Source organism: Musca vetustissima, unplaced genomic scaffold (assembly GCF_032173495.1).
Source record: "Musca vetustissima isolate MV318-11 ecotype Yass unplaced genomic scaffold, APGP_CSIRO_Mvet_v1 utg6577, whole genome shotgun sequence".
NCBI classification, from domain to species: Eukaryota; Metazoa; Arthropoda; class Insecta; order Diptera; family Muscidae; genus Musca; species Musca vetustissima.
In genome coordinates, this window is record NW_026877114.1 from 92,857 (window position 1) to 115,131 (window position 22,275).

Here is a 22,275-nt window from a genome sequence, read left to right on the forward strand (position 1 = left end):
ACATTATAATCGATATCGGTTGGACATTTTTGAAGATAATAGCTGATTAAATAAATTATAGCCAATATCAACAGGCCCAAACGTAGAAATAAATCTGAATTCATGGATTGATAACGGGGCTATTGTTTATGGCCTATATTATTTTATTATGTGTGTGTTGAATGGTAGTGAAGGGGCGGAACCTCAAGTTTATAAAATGGCAAGCCACTGGCTATGGTCTTCAATGGCATGTTGTATTTCTGCCGTGAAACAACATGCAGAGTTTCGTCGGTATTCTAATCGTTGGCCTAGCTGCCGTTCTCCTTTCGGCAGGACCTGCTCAGGCTGGTATCCATGGCCTGCCGCCATTGTATCGTGAATCGGGAAATTTGGAAAATCCAAATCGTCGCCTGGATGCGCGTGCCGATGATCTGAATTATCGTTTGCCCAATAATACTCTACCCACACACTATGACGTTGAATTGACCACTAATGTTCATGATGGTACTAAAGAATTTACAGGTACCGTCAAAATTGATGTAACCATTGTAGAGGCATCCAAAACTTTGGTTCTGCATGCTCGTCAGCTTTCGATTAAATCGGCTAAAATTGAAAGTGCCACCACGGGCAGTGAAGAATTGAGTTTTCAGTATGAACTGGAGAGAGAATTTTTAACATTGAGCCGTAAAACTGATGTCAATTTTGCGGAGGGTTCTCAATGGACTGTCACACTGGAATATGAAGGTGAATTACGTACGGACAATGGTGGTTTCTATTTGTCCACCTATACCGATGTTGATGGTAATACAAGGTGAGTTGGAAAAGTGGAAAAACAATATGAATTAATCGACAGAACAATAACAGGTCAATTGAAAAGCCCGATTATCACCAAATTTAGGATAGATTAGCGAATTATAATTATATCTTGATTTAAATAGTCGGCTCAAAAATACTTCGTCTGTCGAATCGATACTAAATCTGTATAGAACATAGTGTCAGTCGATGTTGGTGACAGATATATAACCTCAGCGTGTGGTGTGTGGAGATCTATGAAATAAAACACAGATATTATTGTTCGCTTTATATAGGGTAGATGGAGTGGACCGAGAAGTCCCAAATTGCCTTGCCTCTCATGCCAATTCCAGTATTTTTTCCAGTCCCATAAGGTCTGGTGGAAACTGCACCGAAGTTAACATTCCGCACGGTATCGCCCTCTACGATCGACACCTTAAAATCTTCCCAAATGACATTACGATCCACTTTTTCGGAAGATGTCCTTCATATACCTTTCGGTTGACAACCAATTATCTATCCATGGGGAGTTCTTAGGAACTCCTGGCTGAGAAGCTTGCTGCGTTTTTTGAATTCTGAGACCATTGCGTCTTCTCCTGTTCACAGCTACTGGTTGTAGAAGATCTAGAAGACGACACTTTTGTCTAGAGCTCATTCTGCTTCGTGTCCGCGACATCGGAAGGTCTCTGATGAACCCATCCGGATCAGATTTGTCAATGATTGTCACTTCTCCTTCTTTCGGAACTGCACTATTTATTTGAAGATCAAATCCTCCTCACAGGTTTAGTCCAGAAGACGACGCTTTTGTCACGAGCACATTCTCCTCGCAGGTTTTAGGAAAGTGGTTCTTCAGATGCACCCATCGGGATCAGATTTGTCAATGATTGCCACTCATAGTTCTTTCGGAAATCCTGGCTGCAGGGTTCTTCGTAGATTTGCTGTTTTTTTGAAGAGCACATCCTCCTCACAGCTACTGGTTGTGATCGAGGTTTGGTTCAGAAGATCTAGAAGATGACACTTTTCTCACGAGCACATTCTACTTCCTGTCCGCCACTTTGGTGGGTTTTAGGGAAGAGGTTCTTCAGATATCGATCGCCAGACAACCAAAGAGCTTCGCTGATGTACCCATCTGGATTAGATTTGTCAATGATTGCCACTCATCGGTCTTTCGGAACACCTGACTGCAGGTTTCTTCGTAGAATTACTGTTTATTCGAAGAACACAGCTACTGGTTGTGATTGATGTTTGGTCCAGTAGATCTAGAAGACGACACATTTGTCACGAGCCCATTCTGCTTCGTGTACGCCACTTTGGAAGGTTTTAGGGAAGAGGTTCTTCAGATATCGATCGCCTGACAACCAAAGAGCTTCGCTGATGAACCCATCGGGATCAGATTTGTCAATGATTGCCACTCATAGGTCTTTCGAAACACCTGCCTAAAGGGTTCTTCGTAGATTCGATGTTTATTTGAAGAGCAAATCCTTCTCACAGCTACTGGTTGCGATTGAGGTTTGATCCAGTAGATCTAGAAGACCACACATTTGTCACGAGCCAATTCTGCTTCGTGTCCACCATTTTGGAAGGTTTTAGGGAAGAGGTTCTTCAGATATCGATCGCCTGACAACCAAAAAGCGCAGCTGATGAACCCATCGGGATCAGATTTTTCAATGATTGTCAAACATCGGTCTTTCGGAACTCCTGGCTGTAGGGTTCTTCGTAGATTCGCTGTTCATTTGTAGAACTCATCTTCCTCACAGTTACTGCTTGTGGTTGGGGTTTGGTCCAGAAAACCTATAAGACGACACTTGTGTCACAAGCACATTCTGCTTCGTGTCCGCAACTTTGGAAGGTTTTAGGAATAATGTTCTAAAGATATCGATCGCCTGACAACCAAAAATCGCTGATGAACCCATTGGGATCAGATTTGTTAATGATTGCCACTCATCGGTCTTTCCGAACTCAAGGATGCAGGATACTTCAGATTTTCACAGTTGTTTACTGCTTATTTTATCAGATATGCAGAAGACCTAGATGTTGATACTGATGGCACGGCACACTCTGAATAGCGTCCGCCACTTTAGATGGTTTTAAGGAAGAGCTTCTACAGATACATACATCGACTGACAACCAATGAACTTCACTGTAGATCAATGTTTGTCACTTCCATTCGGTGTTCGTGAACCCCTGGTAGAGTAGATGTGGCGGCTTGCTTCAATTCCTTTTATTGGAGACTTTGCTTAGAGCTTCGAAAGAAGATTTGTGTTGTCTTGCTGTCAGGTACTTTAGTTTGAACCTATATTTCCTTAATCCCAAAAAATCAACCAAATCACAGTCAATTTAGTAGGTAAATTTGGCAAAGACCTTCAGAATATTTATAGCGGACCTTCAATATACCCAAAATGTGGCTGGACTGTTGTTGGGGACCTATATTTCCTGTGAATCGGATATCAACAAAATAACAGTCACTTTAGTAAGGTAATTCAGCAGGGACCTTCAGAATATTTAAAGTGTCCTTCAACATGCCAAAAATGTGGCTAGACTTTTGTTTGGGGACCTATCATTCTTTTCATTAGGGACATTCGGCAAGGACTTTCAGAATATTTAAAGTCAAAGGGAACTTTATACGAAGTCTTTTTCGAGCGGTTTCTAAGGGTTTTTGTTTGGACTTTAGGAATGCCTTAAATGGTGCGGTATACTTATATGGCTGACAAATAAATATTGTCATATTGACTTATATTGAAAGGTCAGAGGGCTTTTTATTCTCTCAGAGCCCGGAATGCCAAATTCCCGCCACTTTGGTAGGATAATGCGGCTAGGACCTTAAAAATACCTTAATTAGGCAGTAATTTTGGTACTGGACGCGTGTCAATACACTAGCCATTATTTTCTGCAAGATGGTATTTAATAGCAGGACATTTAATTGGGGTCTATTTCAAAATTTGTAGTGCAATTTTCACTTAGAAGATATTTTCTCCTCCAAGATCCCAAAATGTGAAATTATAGTCACTTATCTAGGAAAATACCCAGTAAATACATAGACCATTATTCATAATTTGACAGGAGATATTTCATCCTCACATTACCTATAATACTAAATCTCATATACGTTTGTAGGACAAAGCTGCTTGGGATCTCAAAAATGCCTATACTGAATAGGGACCCTTATATGAGGCTATGCCAATATTTTCACACTCCGTCGAATAACTACTATTGAAATTAATTAAAATATGCTTTTATTTTTTACAGATATTTGGCTACCACCCAATTTGAAAGTACCGATGCCCGTCATGCTTTCCCCTGTTACGATGAACCCAATAAGCGTGCCACTTTCACCATTACCATCAATCACAGCCCCACCTATAATGCCATCTCCAACATGCCTGTTAATGAAGCTGCCTCCACGTAAGTTTTTCCCTAGCAAAATTTCTTTACATCACCTTTCAATCGATTCTTTCCTCTTACTCTCTCCCCTCGCCCTCTAGTCCTGGCAGAACAGTATTCCAAAAATCCGTCAACATGCCCACCTATATTGTTGCCTTTATTGTATCGGCTTTCGAATATACCGAAGGTGTTTTGAATGGTATACCCCAGCGTATCTATTCACGTCCCGAAAGTAAACACGAACAAGAATGGGCTTTGGTATCGGGTATGCTGATTTTGGAACGTTTGGCTGAATATTACAATGTTGAATTTATGTTGCCGAAAGTGGATCAAGCGGCGATACCTGATTTTGCTGCTGGTGCTATGGAAAATTGGGGTTTGGCCACCTATCGTGAAGAGTATATGTTGTACAATAAGGAAACTTCGACTGTGGCTACCCAGACGAATATTGCCAGTATTATTGCCCATGAATATTGTCATCAATGGTTTGGCAATTATGTTGCTGTTCATTGGTGGACTTATTTGTGGTTGAAGGAAGGTTTTGCTGCCCTGTTCGCTTATAAGGCTACGGATGCTGTAAGTTGGAAATTCGGGAGGTTTTAGGACGTTGATTGATTTCATAATTTTGTTTTTTTTTTTTTTATTCTTAGGCCTATCCTGAATGGGGTATTTGGCAACAATTCCACACAGATGACTATCAAACGGCCTTGAATGTTGATGCTGGCAACTCACCCCGTCCCATGACCCATTATGTCCAAAAACCTTTGGAAATCTTGAGCCTTTATGATAGTATCTCCTATGCCAAGTCTGCTTCGGTCTTGAACATGTGGAGTCATGCTTTGACCGATAAAGTTTTCCAACGTGGTCTACACAATTATTTGGATACCAAGTAAGTTCAAATAATCGACCATAGGGTTGAATGGGTACAAGATAAATTCTAGATAAATTACCTGCGACAGTATTAATTTTTTACTTATAAATGATAGACAATTTATCATTAATAGTAGGTCTATAGATTATCTACAATATGTGTCTTTATAAAGTTTCCACATATAGAATACTAATGTGATTAGTACAAGATAGGATATCTAAGATAATTAACACATTATCTTTGATGAAAAATCCCTTAAACAGATACTTATAATAGCTCTATAATAGATAAATTATATAAAAATTAATATTATATATAAAAATTATATACGACGTTTTTGTATTATCTAACACTGTAAATTATTTATATAAATTATTTTATTAGTTGGATAAGTTATCTAAGATCTTAGATAAATTATCTACGATGATAGATAAATAGTTTAGACTGTTAACAAATGCATATTATTACCATAGATAAATTATCTGTCATGGTAGGTTGACGTTAGTCACGTATAAAATTTATATAAATCATTTTATTGGTTAGATAAATAATCTAAAGTCATAGAAAAAAATATCTACGATGATAGATAAATGGTGGTAAATTTTACAAAATATATATAAATATCATAGATAAATTATCTGTAGATACATTTCCCGCGATGCTAAAAAATTATCAAACTAAGGTGTTAAATAAATTATCTTAGAAGGTAGATAAGTTATCTAAATCATAAAAGATAGATAAGTTATCTAAGATCATAGATAAATTATATAAGATGATAGATAAATTGTTTAGAATGTTTAATAAATTTATTTTCATTAATAAATTATCTACCACTTTATATAAGTAGATATACGAATGTAGATGAGTTATCTAAGCTATTGAGATGATGGATAATTTATCTGCGATTTTAGATAATATAACAACTACTATCTGCGATAGTATTTGTTACATTATGTACAATGTTAGCATCAATATTTACGATGCAATATAAATTATCTATAGCGTTAGATAAATTTCTAGGTCAAATGAAATATGTAGGGTGTTAGATAAATCATCTATGTCTAGATAAATTATCTATGATGTCGGATCTATTAATTAATAGGTAAGATAGCTTAACGATAAAGTCAGATAATGTATATATGAGGTATCAAAAATCATAGATAAATTATCTAACTTTATCTTTTTTAGCCTCCTTATTAAGTTTTAACGCCATTATTAATATTAGATAAATTAAAATCCATGTTTCTTTAAAATGACGATGTTAAATTAAACAAATACAAATAAAATTATCTTCGGTTAGATAAATTATATATGATGTCAGATAAATTAATTATAAGGCAACATAGCGTATCGATATTGTTAGCTAATTTGAAAGTTTGGATAAATTTAATTTAAAGTGTTAGATAAAATTAGGTGATCAAAACTAACATCATCTCTCTCTCTTTCTCTAACTCTCTTTGCAGCCAATACAGCAGCGCCGTTGAAGATCAACTATTTGTGGCCATACAAAATGCTGCCAAAGAAGAAAACTACGCCATTCCAGCGGAAATTTCTGCTATGATTGGTTCATGGTCACGTCAAGGTGGTTACCCTCTGTTGACAGTTCAACGTAATTACACCGATGGTTCTTTCACGGTCACCCAAAAGGCTTTCTATAACGATGAAAAAACCCAATCGGATAAACTTTGGTATATACCCTTCAATTATGCCTCACTATCGAAATCCGATTTCCGTGATACTGAAGCTACCAATTATTTACTTAATGTTCCCACCGTTGAAGTCCAAGCCAAATTGGCTAAGGATGAATGGTTGATTTTGAATAAACAATCTACTGGTTATTATCGCATCAATTACGATGAAGAGAATTGGAAACTGATTACTGAGGGTCTCATCCAGAACCCCTACAAAATTCATCCACGCAATAGGGCTCAATTGATGCATGATGCCTATCGTTTTAGTGCCTCTAATCGTTTGCCACATGCCATACTTTTGGAAATGTTCAAATATTTGCCCAAAGAAGATCAATATGCTCCATGGTCCACGGTTAATGGTATTATCACCGTATACAATCGTTATTTGAGCGGTGATGCCAGATATTGGGATTTCCAAAGTTTTGTCGCCGATGTTGTCACTCCCATTTATGAAAAGTTGGGCATCAACGACATACCCGGCGAACATCATATGCAGAAATATACCCGCAATGTTGTCATCAATATGGCCTGTTTGGCTGGCATCCAAAGCTGTCTCACCGAGACCAACAACAAATTGAAAGATTTGGTAGAGAAAGGTACTGCCATCGAGCCCAATGTACAAAGTCAAATTTACTGCAATGGCCTAAAACAATCCGGCAACACTGTCTTCCAATATGTTTTCAATGAACTCATGGAATCTTCGGATCAGGCATTCCGTCGTGTTCTCATCTCCTCTCTGGGCTGTTCGCAAAACGAACAACAATTGAAGACATTCTTGGAAAGTTCCATTGACAAGGATAATAAATTGCGTACCCAAGAACGTATCACCATTCTCAGTCCAGTCTATTCACGTGGTTCGGTTGGACTAATGGCCACTATCGATTTCTTGGATCAACATTGGGATGAATATGCTAACTTGGAGCCTGGATTTAGTGGTAGTAATCCATTGGATGATGCTTTGCATGGCATGTCTTCGTATGTTGTGAATAGCGAACAGGAGACTAAATTTTTGGCTTTAATCGATAAGGTGAAAACATCGAGCTATGTTAGTTCCAATTTGGAAACGAATGTTAAGGCTAACATACTAGCCAACACAAATTGGTTGAAGAGTAATCGTGATCCCTTGATGAATTGGTTCCAATCGTACAACATTAAGAGTGGTAGTGCTGTTATCAGTGGTTCCACCAGCATGGCCATTGGTACTCTTTTGTTTTTGGTTATCTCTCGGCTATTTTAAATAATTATGTATAGTGTAATAAATTTTATATATTTTACTTGTTATAAAGTTTGAGATTTTTTGATATTATTAATAAAAAATATAATAAAATAACTGTTTGTTTTTACTTTTTGAGATTTGCTGCTGTTTTAAATTATTTTCAATTAGGCCATAAATTGTTATTTATAATCGATTCTATATACTGACGACGAACTTATCGCCGTTCGATAATAAAATTTTGTTTGCATGCTTATTGGGTAATGTCTGCAAATTTCAAATATTATATAACAGTCTATATTGTTCAATAGAAGTCACATATTAAAGGCATTCGCACCTAATATTATTTTTTTTCCTCAAGAGTTCTGGATGGACACTCAATAAGGAAAGTCGGACCGTAATGATACCCTATAGTATTTTAGGTATATACAAATAAATTAAAGAGTCCCAGGCAAGGACATATAGCTGGCGCTACTATAATTATATCTATATGAATATGAGTCCGAACAGAACGGAATAAAAATGTAGAATAAGAAATACACAAAAAAGTGCACTGATACAGTGTTTTCTAGGAAGATTTATTAACCCAAAAACAATAGCAGTTTTCAATGCAATGTTTCCGAAAATATCAAAATAACGAATATTGGGGTAACGTTGCAACCCCATTAGAATTCAGCATTATTTGCTGAATAATATTCTTTTGAAAAACTCAAAAAACAAAAAAACTGTTAAAAACATAGTTGGGCAGACTTGCACACTAGCGTTGATGGGTTCTCTTTACATTTTTTTGACGTTTAAACAAAAATAAACATTAATGAAATTTTTTTAACGAATTTATTTTTTGAACTAAATTAAATTTAATAAATTCCGAAGAATAATTCATGTTTTTATTTTCCCTTAAACATTTTTTAAGAGAAATTTTGCCCATCATTGGTTAAAAACAACAAACAAAAATATCATAAAAAACACACACAAACAATGAAAGAATGTTGTGTATACAGCGGTCGGCAACATATACATATGCATTTGTTTGGTCACACAGACACAAAGTGTGCGAGAGTAACTCTTGCAGCTGAAACGAGACTGATCGGTGGTTGTTTTCATTCACGAACGTTTGTTGTTATTGTTGTTGCCGTTTTGAGCATTCTCGAGAATTCGGGAATTTTTGTTTTCATTCGTGAGAGCATGTCAGAAAGAATTTCAACCACCAAACGAAACGAACGAACGTTGTTGTGTGCTCTCACTCGTTTATTATGTGTTTGCGAACATTCTTTGGCGAATGCTCGTTCGGTAAAGAATTTATCGCCATAAATTCATTCTTAAAATGAGTACAAAACGAAGAGAATGTGTTTTGAATCATTCGCGAGCGAATTTTTGCGCACCCTGATATATAGTCGTCCTTATATAAAAGTTCCAAGATTATCCGATTTGGACCAAAAATTTAGCCCGGTCGTGATTTACGACTGATCGCCTTAAAATAATGATTATGATATATGACATGAAGAAGAGAATCTGGCCAACAAATAGGCATGGTTGCTTTAATGGTTGTCCACTTTTATGTGAAAAATTATAAAATTTGTATTTTATGGGGTATGCTTTTGTTATACTGGAGTATCTTAAAGTTCCCAAAAATCTCCAAAATACCGAATGTTCAGGGAGCCATTATGTGAGGGCAATAGCAAGACATACCAAACATCTTTGGAGTAGTAATAATGTGCAAATTTTCGAAGCTATAATTTAAATACTGTAAGTGCCATCGTGATTCCAAAAGGCGGACATGGTTAGGTTTGAGTGTTTGGAAGCGGACGTTCAAGTGATTGGAAATTATGCCCGCCGTTTAAGAGAAGGAGTTTTTGTTATTTTTAAAAAAATACTACTATAAAACAACAACAACAAATTTTTTTTTTTAATTCATTTTCATATCCATCCAGTCTTCAAGGGCTTATATCCAAAGTTTCAAGTCCTCAATGTAATGCACTTCCATTTTAATCGAGAATGGCTGGCAGGAGTGGGGTTCCCTTAATGAGACATTCCTACATGTTGATTTATACGAGTACTTCCTAACTAAAGAGTGATTTGTTAAGAGTTTGATAACATTAAAAAAAAACGCATAAAATTTGCAAAATCTCATCGGTTCTTTATTTGAAACGTTAGATTGGTCCATGACATTTACTTTTTGAAGATAATTTCATTTAAATGTTGACCGCGGCTGCGTCTTAGGTGGTCCATTCGGAAAGTCCAATTTTGGGCAACTTTTTCGAGCATTTCGGCCGGAATAGCCCGAATTTCTTCGGAAATGTTGTCTTCCAAAGCTGGAATAGTTGCTGGCTTATTTCTGTAGACTTTAGACTTTACGTAGCCCCGCAAAAAATAGTCTAAAGGCGTCAAATCGCATGATGTTGGTGGCCAACTTACCGGTCCATTTCTTGAGATGAATTGTTCTCCGAAGTTTTCCCTCAAAATGGCCATAGAATCGCGAGCTGTGTGGCATGTAGCGCCATCTTGTTGAAACCACATGTCAACCAAGTTCAGTTCTTCCATTTTTGGCAACAAAAAGTTTGTTAGCATCGAACGATAGCGATCGCCATTCACCGTAACGTTGCGTCCAACAGCATCTTTGAAAAAATACGGTCCAATGATTCCACCAGCGTACAAACCACACCAAACAGTGCATTTTTCGGGATGCATGGGCAGTTTTTGAACGGCTTCTGGTTGCTCTTCACTCCAAATGCAGAAATTTTGCTTATTTACGTAGCCATTCAACCAGAAATGAGCCTCATCGCTGAACAAAATTTGTCGATAAAAAAGCGGATTTTCTGCCAACTTTTCTAGGGCCCATTCACTGAAAATTCGACGTTGTGGCAGATCGTTCGGCTTCAGTTCTTGCACGAGCTGTATTTTATACGGTTTTACACCAAGATCTTTGCGTAAAATCTTCCATGTGGTCGAATAACACAAACCCAATTGCTGCGAACGGCGACGAATCGACATTTCACGGTCTTCAGCAACACTCTCATAAACAGACGCAATATTCTCTTCTGTACGCACTGTACGCATTCGTGTGGTTGGTTTAATGTCCAATAAAGTAAATTGAGTGCGAAACTTGGTCACAATCGCATTAATTGTTTGCTCACTTGGTCGATTATGTAGACCATAAATCGGACGTAAAGCGCGAAACACATTTCGAACCGAACACTGATTTTGGTAATAAAATTCAATGATTTGCAAGCGTTGCTCGTTAGTAAATCTATTCATGATGAAATGTCAAAGCATACTGAGCATCTTTCTCTTTGACACCATGTCTGAAATCCCACGTGATCTGTCAAATACTAATGCATGAAAATCCTAACCTCAAAAAAATCACCCTTTACATATCTTCTGGAGAATGTTAATTTAGCTTGTCAGGACAAACATTCTGCATATTACCCAATATCAGTTGAGAGGATATGCAATTTATACTCTTCAGCTGCTGTGAAAGGGAGTGGGCTTCGAGGGCGGAATTCAGAGTATGCATATTATTCCGACATGCATAATAAACTTCCTGCCACTCTTAGTCCAGCCACTCTCGTGATGTTCGACAAGCTGTAGGTTAAAATAACTTGCAAAACTTATCGGAGCAATAATCTTTACTACAGTTTATGTTGCGCAACTTGAGGTGATACTCCAGTGTGAGTTTCCTGACTGTGGGATATGTGGGGTTACAACTATGGATAAAATAAAAATATGTGTTTGGAAGACTAGTAAAAAATGAAAACACTATAGTAATTACCTTTGTGGTAGAATCGAGATTTCAAATTGGGGAACAATCGGTCATATACAGAATGTATTATATTATTTCCTTTTTGTCTTTGACTTTAAAAATAATCCTTTAATAATCCGCCTTAAAAGTCAGCATATTAGGAAAAAATAAAACCTTTAGAGAATTTGAACACGTGAAACACGACAACTATCCTGTTGGGCAATTCTGGCCGTTTCTGAACAATTGTAAGTGGTTAAAACAGTTATATGGTCGATTTTCCGCACTTGGAAACACGATTAGAGCCTTAAAAAATCTACGCCCATAGAAAATCGAAAAAACTCCCCATATATTCCTAAAAAAACCATGAAAACAATTTTCACAAATCTATACTAATAAATAAAAGAGTAAAGTGATTGACTGACTGATTTAACGATTCATCAACGCCCAGACGCTAGAATCTTGAAATTTTGGGTGAGTGGTATTTTTGGTCCAAAGGTAAGGCTGTACTAGAACGGTACGAAAAGTAATAAATATGATACCATTTATATTTGGCGAACCGATGGAGCTAGAACTCTGAAATTTGGATTGTTGATCGTTGATGGAGTGTAGGATAGATGTACCAAAGGATTTTTGGAAATTCGAACTAAACTATCCGAAAAGTACGAAAATGTACTCAATTTAGTACAATGCTGTAGCATGTGAAGGGATAGCGCTAAAAACTTGAAATTTGGAGTGTGAATTAAGGTGGAGAAGTAAGCATGTGTACGAAAAGTACTATATGGTACTATATTTGGTGCAAAATTATTTTGGAGGTACAAATCGAGCTGGAATCCTGAAATTTCAAATTAACATTACCGTTGGAGTGTAGACATTGGATATGTACGTAGTTTTGAAAATTTTTACTGATGTGTAGAAAAGTACTAAATCGTTCTATAATTGGTAAAATTTGGATTTGGGTGAACAGATAGAGCGGAAACAATGAAGTTTGGAATCCAATCGATAAGGTTGGAATTCTGAAACTTGGATTTAGGATCAATGTGGGGGTGTAGGTTTGGGAGTGTAGGAGGTTTTGAAAATTCGTATTACTGTGTACTAAATTTGGTACAATTTGAACCGATAGAGCTGGAATCCTGAAGCTTGGATTTAGGATCACTGTGGGGGTGTGGGTTTGGGTTAAGTAGGACGTTTTGTAAATTCGTACTACTGTGTACTAAATTTCGTACAATTTGAATTGTGGGTGAACCGATAGAGTTGGAATTCTGAAACTTGGATTTAGGATCATTGTTGTGGTGTGGGTTTGTGTTAAGTAGGAAGTATTGGAAATTCGTACTACTGTGTACTAAATTTAGTTCAATTTAAATTGTGGGTGAACAAATAGACTTGAAATCCTGAAATTTGAATTTGGAATCATTGTGGGGGTGTAGGATCGGGGTATACAGGAAGTTTTGTTGGATGGTTGAGATGGGTAGTCATGGAAATAATGTGTGCTAAATGGAACTAAATTTTGTACAATTTGGATTTGGGTGAACTTTAAGAGCTCGAATCATGGTGGTCGATATGGTCGATATTAATGGGTGGATTGCTTAGTTTTTCTGGCATATGCAGTTTTCTGTGAAAATAATGTAATATGTTAATACATGTTTAAAAATATATCCCTCATTCGCTAACGAAGTAGCGGGCATATGCTAGTTCAAAACAAAAATGTAGATTACAATTAAAAATGCGACTTGGTCATTTTTTAAGTTAGACAATGATAACTATTCCCACACTGTTGCGTTCTTTAGGGGCAGTTGCAGTAGATCCGGATGAATGTCGAAGTAAGATTTTGAATTAAAATAATAGAACTATATCCCACCCATTGGCACACATCAACGCAAATCTCGGTCTTATTACCTCTGGCCATCCTCAAACACGGTAGGAAATCATCATTTCGTTGAAGATTTATGAATTTGAACCTCAATTGCACCTCCCATATATAATAAAAAATCCCATACGGTAGGCAATCCGATAGCATTTTTTCCCTTTTCCCCAACTAATTGAAAATTTAATGAGTCCTTTAACTATTTTTACTAATAGTTTCCGAGCTACGCTCCTGCTTTTCACGTCTAAGACCGTTGCTACATTTAACCCACTTTCAACTTGATAATATTGAGTACCAATTTAGATTTGTTTTCTAATCAGTGTCTAAAATAAATGCAAATCTAACTGCATACAATGATTTCTTAACAAATTAATCTAGAAAAAGAAAACTCAACCGCCATACTGCTCGAAGTGGTAGCAAAAGTGAATAAACACTCTATACCTTTTTGAAAATATCAAACAAGTTTATGTTTTTCATTTTTTGGGCAATAAAAATTAATATTGGAAAATAAAAAAAAATATATTTCGTTAAAATAACTTCGATTGGCATTTATTACAGGCGACTATGGCTATCTAGCCATGCATCTACACACCAATAACGATGTATTCGATGAAGACTAACAAATGGCATCGATGGGAAACGAATACTATGCCCGATGATATACCGAAATCCAAAATTAACAACAGAAAAATATCAGTATTCCTTGATAACCTGGCCAATAATAATTGATTTTATTATGTCTGCAGGGTGATCGTCGGACGTCCAAGTTAACGAAATGGCTACAACGACATTCTAAAGATCATTGGCATGTTGTAATTTGAACGTGAAACAACATGCAGAGTTTCGTCAAAATTCTATTTGTTGGCCTAGCAGCCGTACTCCTGCTGTCGGCAGGATCCGCTGAAGCGGGTATTCGTGGAGTGCCACCATTGTATGTGGAGACGGGAAATTTGGAAAATCCTCTCGCTCGTTTGGAGGAACGTGCTGATGTGCTGAACTATCGCCTGCCCAACGATACCGTCCCTGTGCATTATGAAGTTGAATTGACCACAAATGTCCATGATGGTACTAGGAAATTTACTGGTGTGGTTAAAATTGATATAACCGTTGTTGTACCAACCACAAGTTTGGTCCTCCACGCCCGTCAATTGACCATAAAATCGGCTAAGATAAAGAGTGCCACCTCGGCTAGCGAAGATTTGAACATCGATTACGAACAGCAACGGGAATTTTTGACCCTGACACGTAAGACTAACGTTAACTTCCCAAAGGATAGTAAATGGATAGTCACCATTGAATATGAGGGTCAACTGCGTACCGATATGGGTGGTTTCTATTTGTCCACCTATACCGATGAAAAGGGAGAGACGAGGTGAGTTTTAAAACAAAATTATGAATTTTTCTCCATTTCAAAGGAGTAGAGAGTAGATCTCTCGTCAAATCCTAGGCCCAAATTTGACAGGATATAATTGTATTAATTGTTCTTTCTTAATAGATATTTGGCTACCACGCAATTTGAAAGTACCGATGCCCGTCACGGTTTCCCCTGTTACGATGAGCCCAGCAAACGTGCCACTTTCACCATTATCATCAATCACAGCCCAACTTATAACGCCATATGCAACATGCCGGTTGATGAAAAGGCATCAACGTAAATTTTCTCTCTCTCTCTTTAGTTTTTCATCCTTGAAAATATCTCTTGTCTCCCCTTTTAGTTCTGGCCGCACAGTTTTCCAAACCACTCCCATTATGCCAACCTATTTGCTTGCCTTCATTATATCCGATTTCGAATATACCGAGGCGGTTATGAGTGGAATTCCCCAACGTATTTACTCACGTCCCAGTGGCAAACATGAACAAGAATTTGCCCTGGTTTCGGGTATGCTGATCGTTGAACGTTTGGGTGAATATTTAAATGTTTCCTACATGTTGCCGAAATTGGATCAGGCTGCTATTCCTGATTTTGCTGCTGGTGCTATGGAAAATTGGGGCTTGGCCACGTATCGTGAAGTCTATATGCTGTACAACAAGGAAACCTCAACTGTGGGCTCTCAGACCTCTATTGCCAGTATCATTGCTCACGAATTGGGTCATTTTTGGTTCGGTGATTATGTAGCCGTTAGGTGGTGGACTTATACCTGGTTGAAGGAGGGTTTCGCCACTCTCTTATCCTACAAGACAACTGATCATGTAAGTGAAGCAAATCTTTCCAGACCAACTGGATTGAGAATAACTGGACAGAGAATAAAAATTGGTTATTTCATATCCTAGGCCTATCCTGAATGGGGTGTTTGGCAACAATTCCAAACCGATGATTACCAATCGGCTTTGGTAAATGATGCCAACAGTTCTCCCCGGCCCATGACCCATTATGTACAAACACCTGCAGAAATTCAACGTTCCTATGATTATGTATCCTATGCCAAGGCTGGTTGCGTCTTACACATGTGGAACAATGCCTTGACTGATCCAGTTTTCCGCAGAGGTTTATACAACTATTTGGATGCCAAGTAAGTTTTATTATTCGGATTTTGTAAATAATAGGTGTTGATTTTTTAAAGAAGTCCTTTTTCAAGGACTATTTAAGCGTGGCGTTTTAAAGAAGACTTTCTTCAAGGACTATTTAGGCTTAAAGTTTTTAAAGAAGATTTTCTTCAAGGACCAACATAGGCGTGGATTTTTTAAAGAAGATTTTCTTCAAGGACCAACATAGGCGTGGATTTTTTAAAGAAGACTTTTTTCAAGGACCAACATAGGCGTGGATTTTTTAAAGAAGACTTTTTTCAAGGACCAACATAGGCGTGGATTTTTTAAAGAAGACTTTTTTCAAGGGCCAACATAGGCGTGGATTTTTTAAAGAATATTTTTTCAAGGACCAACATAGGCGTGGATTTTTTAAAGAAGACTTTTTTCAAGGACCAACATAGGAGTGGATTTTTTAAAGAAGAATTTTTAGGGCTACATAGGCGTGGATTTTTTAAAGAAGATTTTGACCAACATAGTTTTTTTTTAGAATTTATATTTTCAAGGATTATGATTTTTTAAGGATATGCTTTTCAAGGATTTCTTAGTTTTTTTTAGAATTCATATTTTCAAGGATTATGGATTTTTAGGATATATTTTTTTCAAGGATTATGGTTGATTGATTTTTTAGGATATATTTTTTCAAGGATTATGGATTTTTTAAGGATATATTTTTCCAGGGGTTGTTGATTTTTTTAAGGATTATAGATGTTTAAGGATATATGTTTTAAGGATTATAGACTTTTTAGGATACATTTTTTTAAGAATTATGGATTTTTAGGATATATTTTTCCAAGGGTTTATAGATTTTTAGGACATATTTTTTCCAGGATTATGGGTTTTTTAGGATAATTTTTTAAGGATATGTTTAAGGATTATGTCTTTTGTAAATATTTATTTATTTAAGGACTATGGATTTTTAAGAGTATATTTTTCAAGTATTATAGATTTTTTAAGGATATATTTTTAAAGGACTTTTAAAGGCCTGGAGTTTTTAAAGAATATATTTTCTAGGACTATGGATAAAGTGTCTACAATGTTAGAAAAATTGGCTATGAAAATTTATCTGCACTGTTGATAAGTTAAGAATATAATTTTTCTGCGCTAGCTGATAACTTTTTTACGATGGTAAATTAATTATCGCCGATAGTAGATAATTTTTACGACGGTAATTGCATTATGAACTATGTTAAATAAATTATTATTGTAGACAAATAGTCCAAAGTAATATTCGACTATGGCTAGATAAACTGATTTCAACATCATGTTTGGCTTTGGTGCAACCAAATGGCTTTGGATTCTAATTCTTCTTATTTTAACGTTATATACATTCTATGTAGCTAGAAAATCAACATTCTAAACCAATTATTGAATCTACATTTGAGCATCTTATAAAAATTTAAATGTCCATATTGAACCCTCTCTCTCTCTCGCATCCCTTTCTCATTTTAGCAAATACAGCAGTGCCGTTGAAGAACAGCTTTTCACTGCCATTCAAACTGCGGCCAAAGAAGAAAACTTTGTCCTGCCCGCAGACATCGACACCATGATGGGCTCTTGGTCACGTCAAGGTGGTTACCCTCTGTTGACGGTTAAACGTAATTACGATGATGGCTCCTTCACCGTTAGCCAAACGGCTTACTTCAACGATGAAAAATTGCAATCGGATAAAACTTGGTATGTTCCCTTCAATTATGCCTCGAAATCGAAATCCGATTTCCGTGATACCAGAGCTACCAACTATTTGATGAAGGTCCCCAGCACAGAGGTCAAGGCCAATTTGGGCAAGGATGAATGGTTGATTTTGAACAAACAATCGACTGGTTTTTATCGTATCAATTACGATGAAGAAAATTGGCGTCTTATTGCTGAGGGTCTCCGCGAAAATCCTTACAGGATTCATCCCCGTAATCGTGCCCAATTGATGAATGATGCCTATCGTTTCACTTTATCCAATCGTTTACCCCATTCCGTTCTCTTGGACTTGTTCACCTATTTGCCCAATGAAGATCAATACGCCCCCTTGTCCACCGTCAATGGTATTATCAATGTCTACAACCGTTATTTGAATGGTGATGCCAGATATTCGGATTTCCAAAACTTCTTGGCTGAAATGATCGCTCCTGCCTATGAAAAAATTGGTGCCAATGACATTGATGGTGAACAACATATGCAGAAATTCACCCGCAACTCGGTCATCAATATGGCCTGTTTGGCTGGTGTCAAGAGCTGTCTCGTGGATACCAACAATAAATTGAAGGATTTAAAGGAACAGGGTACCCCCGTTGAACCCAATGTTAAAACTCAAGTGTTCTGCCATGGTCTTAGACAATCCGAAGATGATGTGTTCCAATACTATTTCCGCACCCTTGAACAATCCTCCGATGCGACATTCCGTCGCTTGCTCATCAGTTCGTTGGGTTGCTCCCAAAACGAGAAGCAATTGCAATTCTATTTGGAAAGTTCAATTGATCAAAGCAACCAATTGCGCCCCGCTGAACGTACCACCATACTCAATCCAGTCTACTCACGTGGATCGGTCGGTTTGATGGCCACTTTTGATTTCCTCGACCAATACTGGAATGCTTATGGCAATTTGAATGGAGGTTCGGGTAAACCTTTGGATACAGCTTTGCGTGGTATGTCCCAGTATGTTGTGAACGCCGAACAAGAGAAACGTCTATTGGCTTTGGTTGATAAGGTTAAGGGTACCGCTCATGCCACCAGCAATTTGGAGTCCACGGTCAAGACAAACATTGAAGCAAACAATAATTGGTTGAAGGTTCATCGTGATCCATTGATGGATTGGTTCCAATCCTATCATGCCAAGAGTGGTAGTGCTGCTATTACCGGTTCCAGTATGGCTATTGGTGCTCTAATGATGGTGGTTATCTCACGCCTTTTGTAGATGTTTTAGATAATATTGTAGTGTAATATGGAGTGATTTGTATGATGTTGAAAAAAAAAACAAAAGCGAAATATATTTTCGAATTAAAATAATACAAATTGTAATTATTTATTTTTATACCATTCATCTACAAATCCTACGAATGAAAAATTAAATTGGTACGTTGAGCGTATCTAAAATTCCACGTCACCCTTGTATGGTCACTATGTAGATATATGGATCTACTCACTAAAGTCCCACAATGTAAAATTTCAACGACTTTATAATGCTAAAATATAGTCACTTCGGTTGAAAAATGCGCCTATAAAAATACCTATTAAGGGTGTGGAACCTTATATTTATGAGGGTGTGGATCCAATATAGACCGATATTTATAATTTTTGTTAGAAAGGTATGCCACCCAATGATAACCCAAAATATTCACCTTGAAAATTGCAAAAAATGTCGTGTGACCATCGTATGGGGGCTATTCAGTATACTGAACCTATCCGCCGATAGTCTGGAATACCAGCCACTTTGTAAAGCCAAAATATAGCCACTTCGACTATAAAAATGCCTAAGGGGCTGAACAAATTTAGTAGAACATTTATGCTAAATAGTCTTGCCACCCAAATAATTATACAAAATTTTAATCTACAGACACACGGCGCCCAATGATAAATTAATATATTAATGAAGGGACACCTTTTTATTTGGGGGCTATATAAAAGCATGGATCTACCTCACAGGTTATAACATGTATCTACTATTCATCAATATGAAGGGAGTGCCCTATAATAATAAAAATAATCCGAATAATAAGAGCGGTGTACGTTTCAACACAAAAATAGGCATAAAATGATGCCTCTCCCGACAACTCAGATATTTAGATTATGTCGGTGATGTCTGCCTTCAACCTCAAAAGATAACCAATACAAAATTCGAAAACCTGAAGAGACTGTTTCGCAATGTTGGACTTGAGATTAATAGCAAGAAAATGGTCATAAAAATTAACAACACCAGTATAGAAAATATCATACTACAAAGTATTGAATATGTCGATAGCCAATTCTACACCCCAAAATGATCATAACTCCAAATTTATCGGTTCACCCAAAATATAAAATTTAGTACACATTAGTACAATTTTCCTACGTATCCCAATCCTACACACCAACTCCTAATTTCAGGATTCTAGCTCAAAATTTAAATTGTACCAAATATGGTACACATTAGTATGAATTTCCAAACTACATAGCCCAATTCTACATCTCAACAGTGATCATAACTCATATGTCAAGATTCCAGTTTTATCGGTTCAGCAAATATACAAATTGTACCAAATTTAGTATCCATAAGTATGAATTTTTAAAAATTACATCCATACCACAATCCTACACTCCAAAATTTAGTTTTTCAGTTCTATCGCTTTACCCAAATCCGAATTTGGTACCATTTAGTACACAATAGTACGAATTTCCAAAACTGCCTACATAACCCCAATCCTAGCCCCCTTCAATGATCCTATCTCGAAATTTCAGGATCCCTCGTCTATCGGTCCACCAAAAATACAAATTGTATCAAGCGTCGCAAATCTATTGAGGTAAAAAAACTCAGCGCATAAAGCAACCCTGACGACACAAAATACGTGGGAGAATTATCGGGAGAAAAGGAGAGAGAAGAAATCTTAAAAAAAGAAAAAAAAAACAACAAGGAAATTCAAGAGTGAGCAAATCAAGATCTATAGGAGTTAGTATTAAGGCCGGACATTTTACCAAGGAGTAAAACACCAAAGGCTTTGGCTGTCGAGATGAACATGGAAACCTAGGGACGGTTTAACCACCACCATTAAAAAACCTTGGCACGATCGGGAGTGTGGTAATGCTAGTGAGGTGAAAAACGCAGCGTATTTATCAACCCTGCGGCAGTAGCATCACGCAATGCGAAATATAGGAGAAACTTATTAAACGAAAAGAAGAAAGAACAAGAAAAACGTAAGCGTGAGAAAATCTAGATGTACTGATATACAGAATGAAGTTTACCTATGGTACCTGATGAGATTATGAATCTGGATGAAGCATATTGTGAAACTTCTGGTATGAAATAGTGGAGGAGATATCCCAGAGACAATACAAGACGACAGCATAGAATGGTTACAACTGTGACGACGTGTTTATCACTTTGATGCTGGGGTAGGTTCAACGGGGGCTACAGTCGTGACCAGAATTTATTTTTGTTGTGGGATTTTTAAGAGAGAGATATGACTCTGAGGAGAAGTAGTCCACGGGACGAAGTTTTGGTATGCGGTACTAGAACAAGTTTCGGCACGAGAGAATGCGAAGAATTAGATCGGCGTTCGAGATTCAACTAAGAGTTTGGGTTGTTTAGCTATTCGATCGACGTTATTTCGTCTGGATTTGAATCAGATTAATCAAGGTGAAGGTGGATGGTGTAGGTGTTACTCTGTTTAAAGAATGGTGACGGCATTCGGAGGTTGACGGCTGCAGGCACAGTGCAGCCCGATGACAGTAACGGGAGCAGGCACAGTGCAGCCCGATGACAGCAGAAAGAATGCAACCCGCTGACAGTCACTCGCAGTATGACAGTAGAAAACACAGTATAGCCCGATGACAGTGACAGTCGATGGTGTACTCAAAATATTTGGGCAAATGGTTATCAGTAGTATATATCAGCTTATTGCTAAAGGAACGCTTGTTCATTGATTGGAACATCAGCATCTTGTGTCCCCTACACAAAAAATGAGAGATACGTTCTAATTACACAGGAATTAGTCTCATCACATATAAAGAGTTATCCAGCGTGCTGTGTGAACGACTAAACATATTGGATCATTTGACAGCCCAATCCGCTCGAAGGTTTTTAAAGATATGTCTGCGTTCGTCATTCCTGCAAAATTGATACGGCTATGCAGGAAAACTTTATGTGGCACAAGATCAGCAGTTAAAGTCGGAAAGAACCTCTCGGAGCCATTCAATACGTGGGTTCAGACAAAGTGACAGTCTATCGTGTGATTTATTTAACGTCCTTGTGAATATCAGACTAGATGCAAAAGTAAACGGAAATGGTGTCCTTTGAACAAATTAAGAAGGCGTCTGACAAAGTAGGTCTGGCAATAAATGGCTAGAAGCCAAGTTAATGACATCAACACGCAGCAAGACGTCCAGTAGCCTCGGACCAACTGTGGAACTTGAAAACTACTGCTTTGAGGTACTCAGAAATTTTATTTACATCAGTATCGAGGTCACCGAGGTTAGAGATTGCTATAGAGCGGACCAAGCTATTATGACAATTCTAGCAAAACGTCTGGAAGACTACGA

At 37.2% G+C, this 22,275-nt stretch overlaps 2 protein-coding genes across 2 annotated transcripts; both read left to right on the forward strand.

Annotated features, from left to right (window-relative positions):
• Positions 1–254: 254 nt before the first annotated feature.
• On the forward strand, positions 255–7,951 carry LOC133321679 (aminopeptidase N-like). Its single transcript, XM_061530761.1, has 5 exons — positions 255–790; positions 4,018–4,173; positions 4,254–4,728; positions 4,803–5,041; positions 6,487–7,951. The coding sequence occupies exons 1-5, from the start codon at positions 255–257 to the stop codon at positions 7,949–7,951; spliced, it is 2,871 nt and encodes a 956-aa protein (XP_061386745.1).
• Positions 7,952–14,360: 6,409 nt separating this feature from the next.
• Positions 14,361–18,958, forward strand: LOC133321680 (aminopeptidase N-like). Its single transcript, XM_061530762.1, has 5 exons — positions 14,361–14,899; positions 15,023–15,178; positions 15,243–15,717; positions 15,799–16,037; positions 17,503–18,958. Exons 1-5 carry the CDS (start codon positions 14,361–14,363, stop codon positions 18,956–18,958), a joined length of 2,865 nt encoding a protein of 954 aa, XP_061386746.1.
• The last annotated feature ends 3,317 nt before the right edge of the window (positions 18,959–22,275 follow it).

Coding starts and splice junctions, on each gene's coding strand:
- LOC133321680 (XM_061530762.1), top strand. CDS start 14,361: ATGCAGAGTTTCGTCAAAATTCTATTTGTTGGCCTAGCAGCCGTACTC. Junction 15,718..15,798: donor CCTACAAGACAACTGATCAT/GTAAGTGAAGCA, acceptor TTCATATCCTAG/GCCTATCCTGAATGGGGTGT. Junction 16,038..17,502: donor TACAACTATTTGGATGCCAA/GTAAGTTTTATT, acceptor TTCTCATTTTAG/CAAATACAGCAGTGCCGTTG.
- LOC133321679 (XM_061530761.1), top strand. CDS start 255: ATGCAGAGTTTCGTCGGTATTCTAATCGTTGGCCTAGCTGCCGTTCTC. Junction 791..4,017: donor GATGTTGATGGTAATACAAG/GTGAGTTGGAAA, acceptor TATTTTTTACAG/ATATTTGGCTACCACCCAAT. Junction 4,729..4,802: donor CTTATAAGGCTACGGATGCT/GTAAGTTGGAAA, acceptor TTTTATTCTTAG/GCCTATCCTGAATGGGGTAT.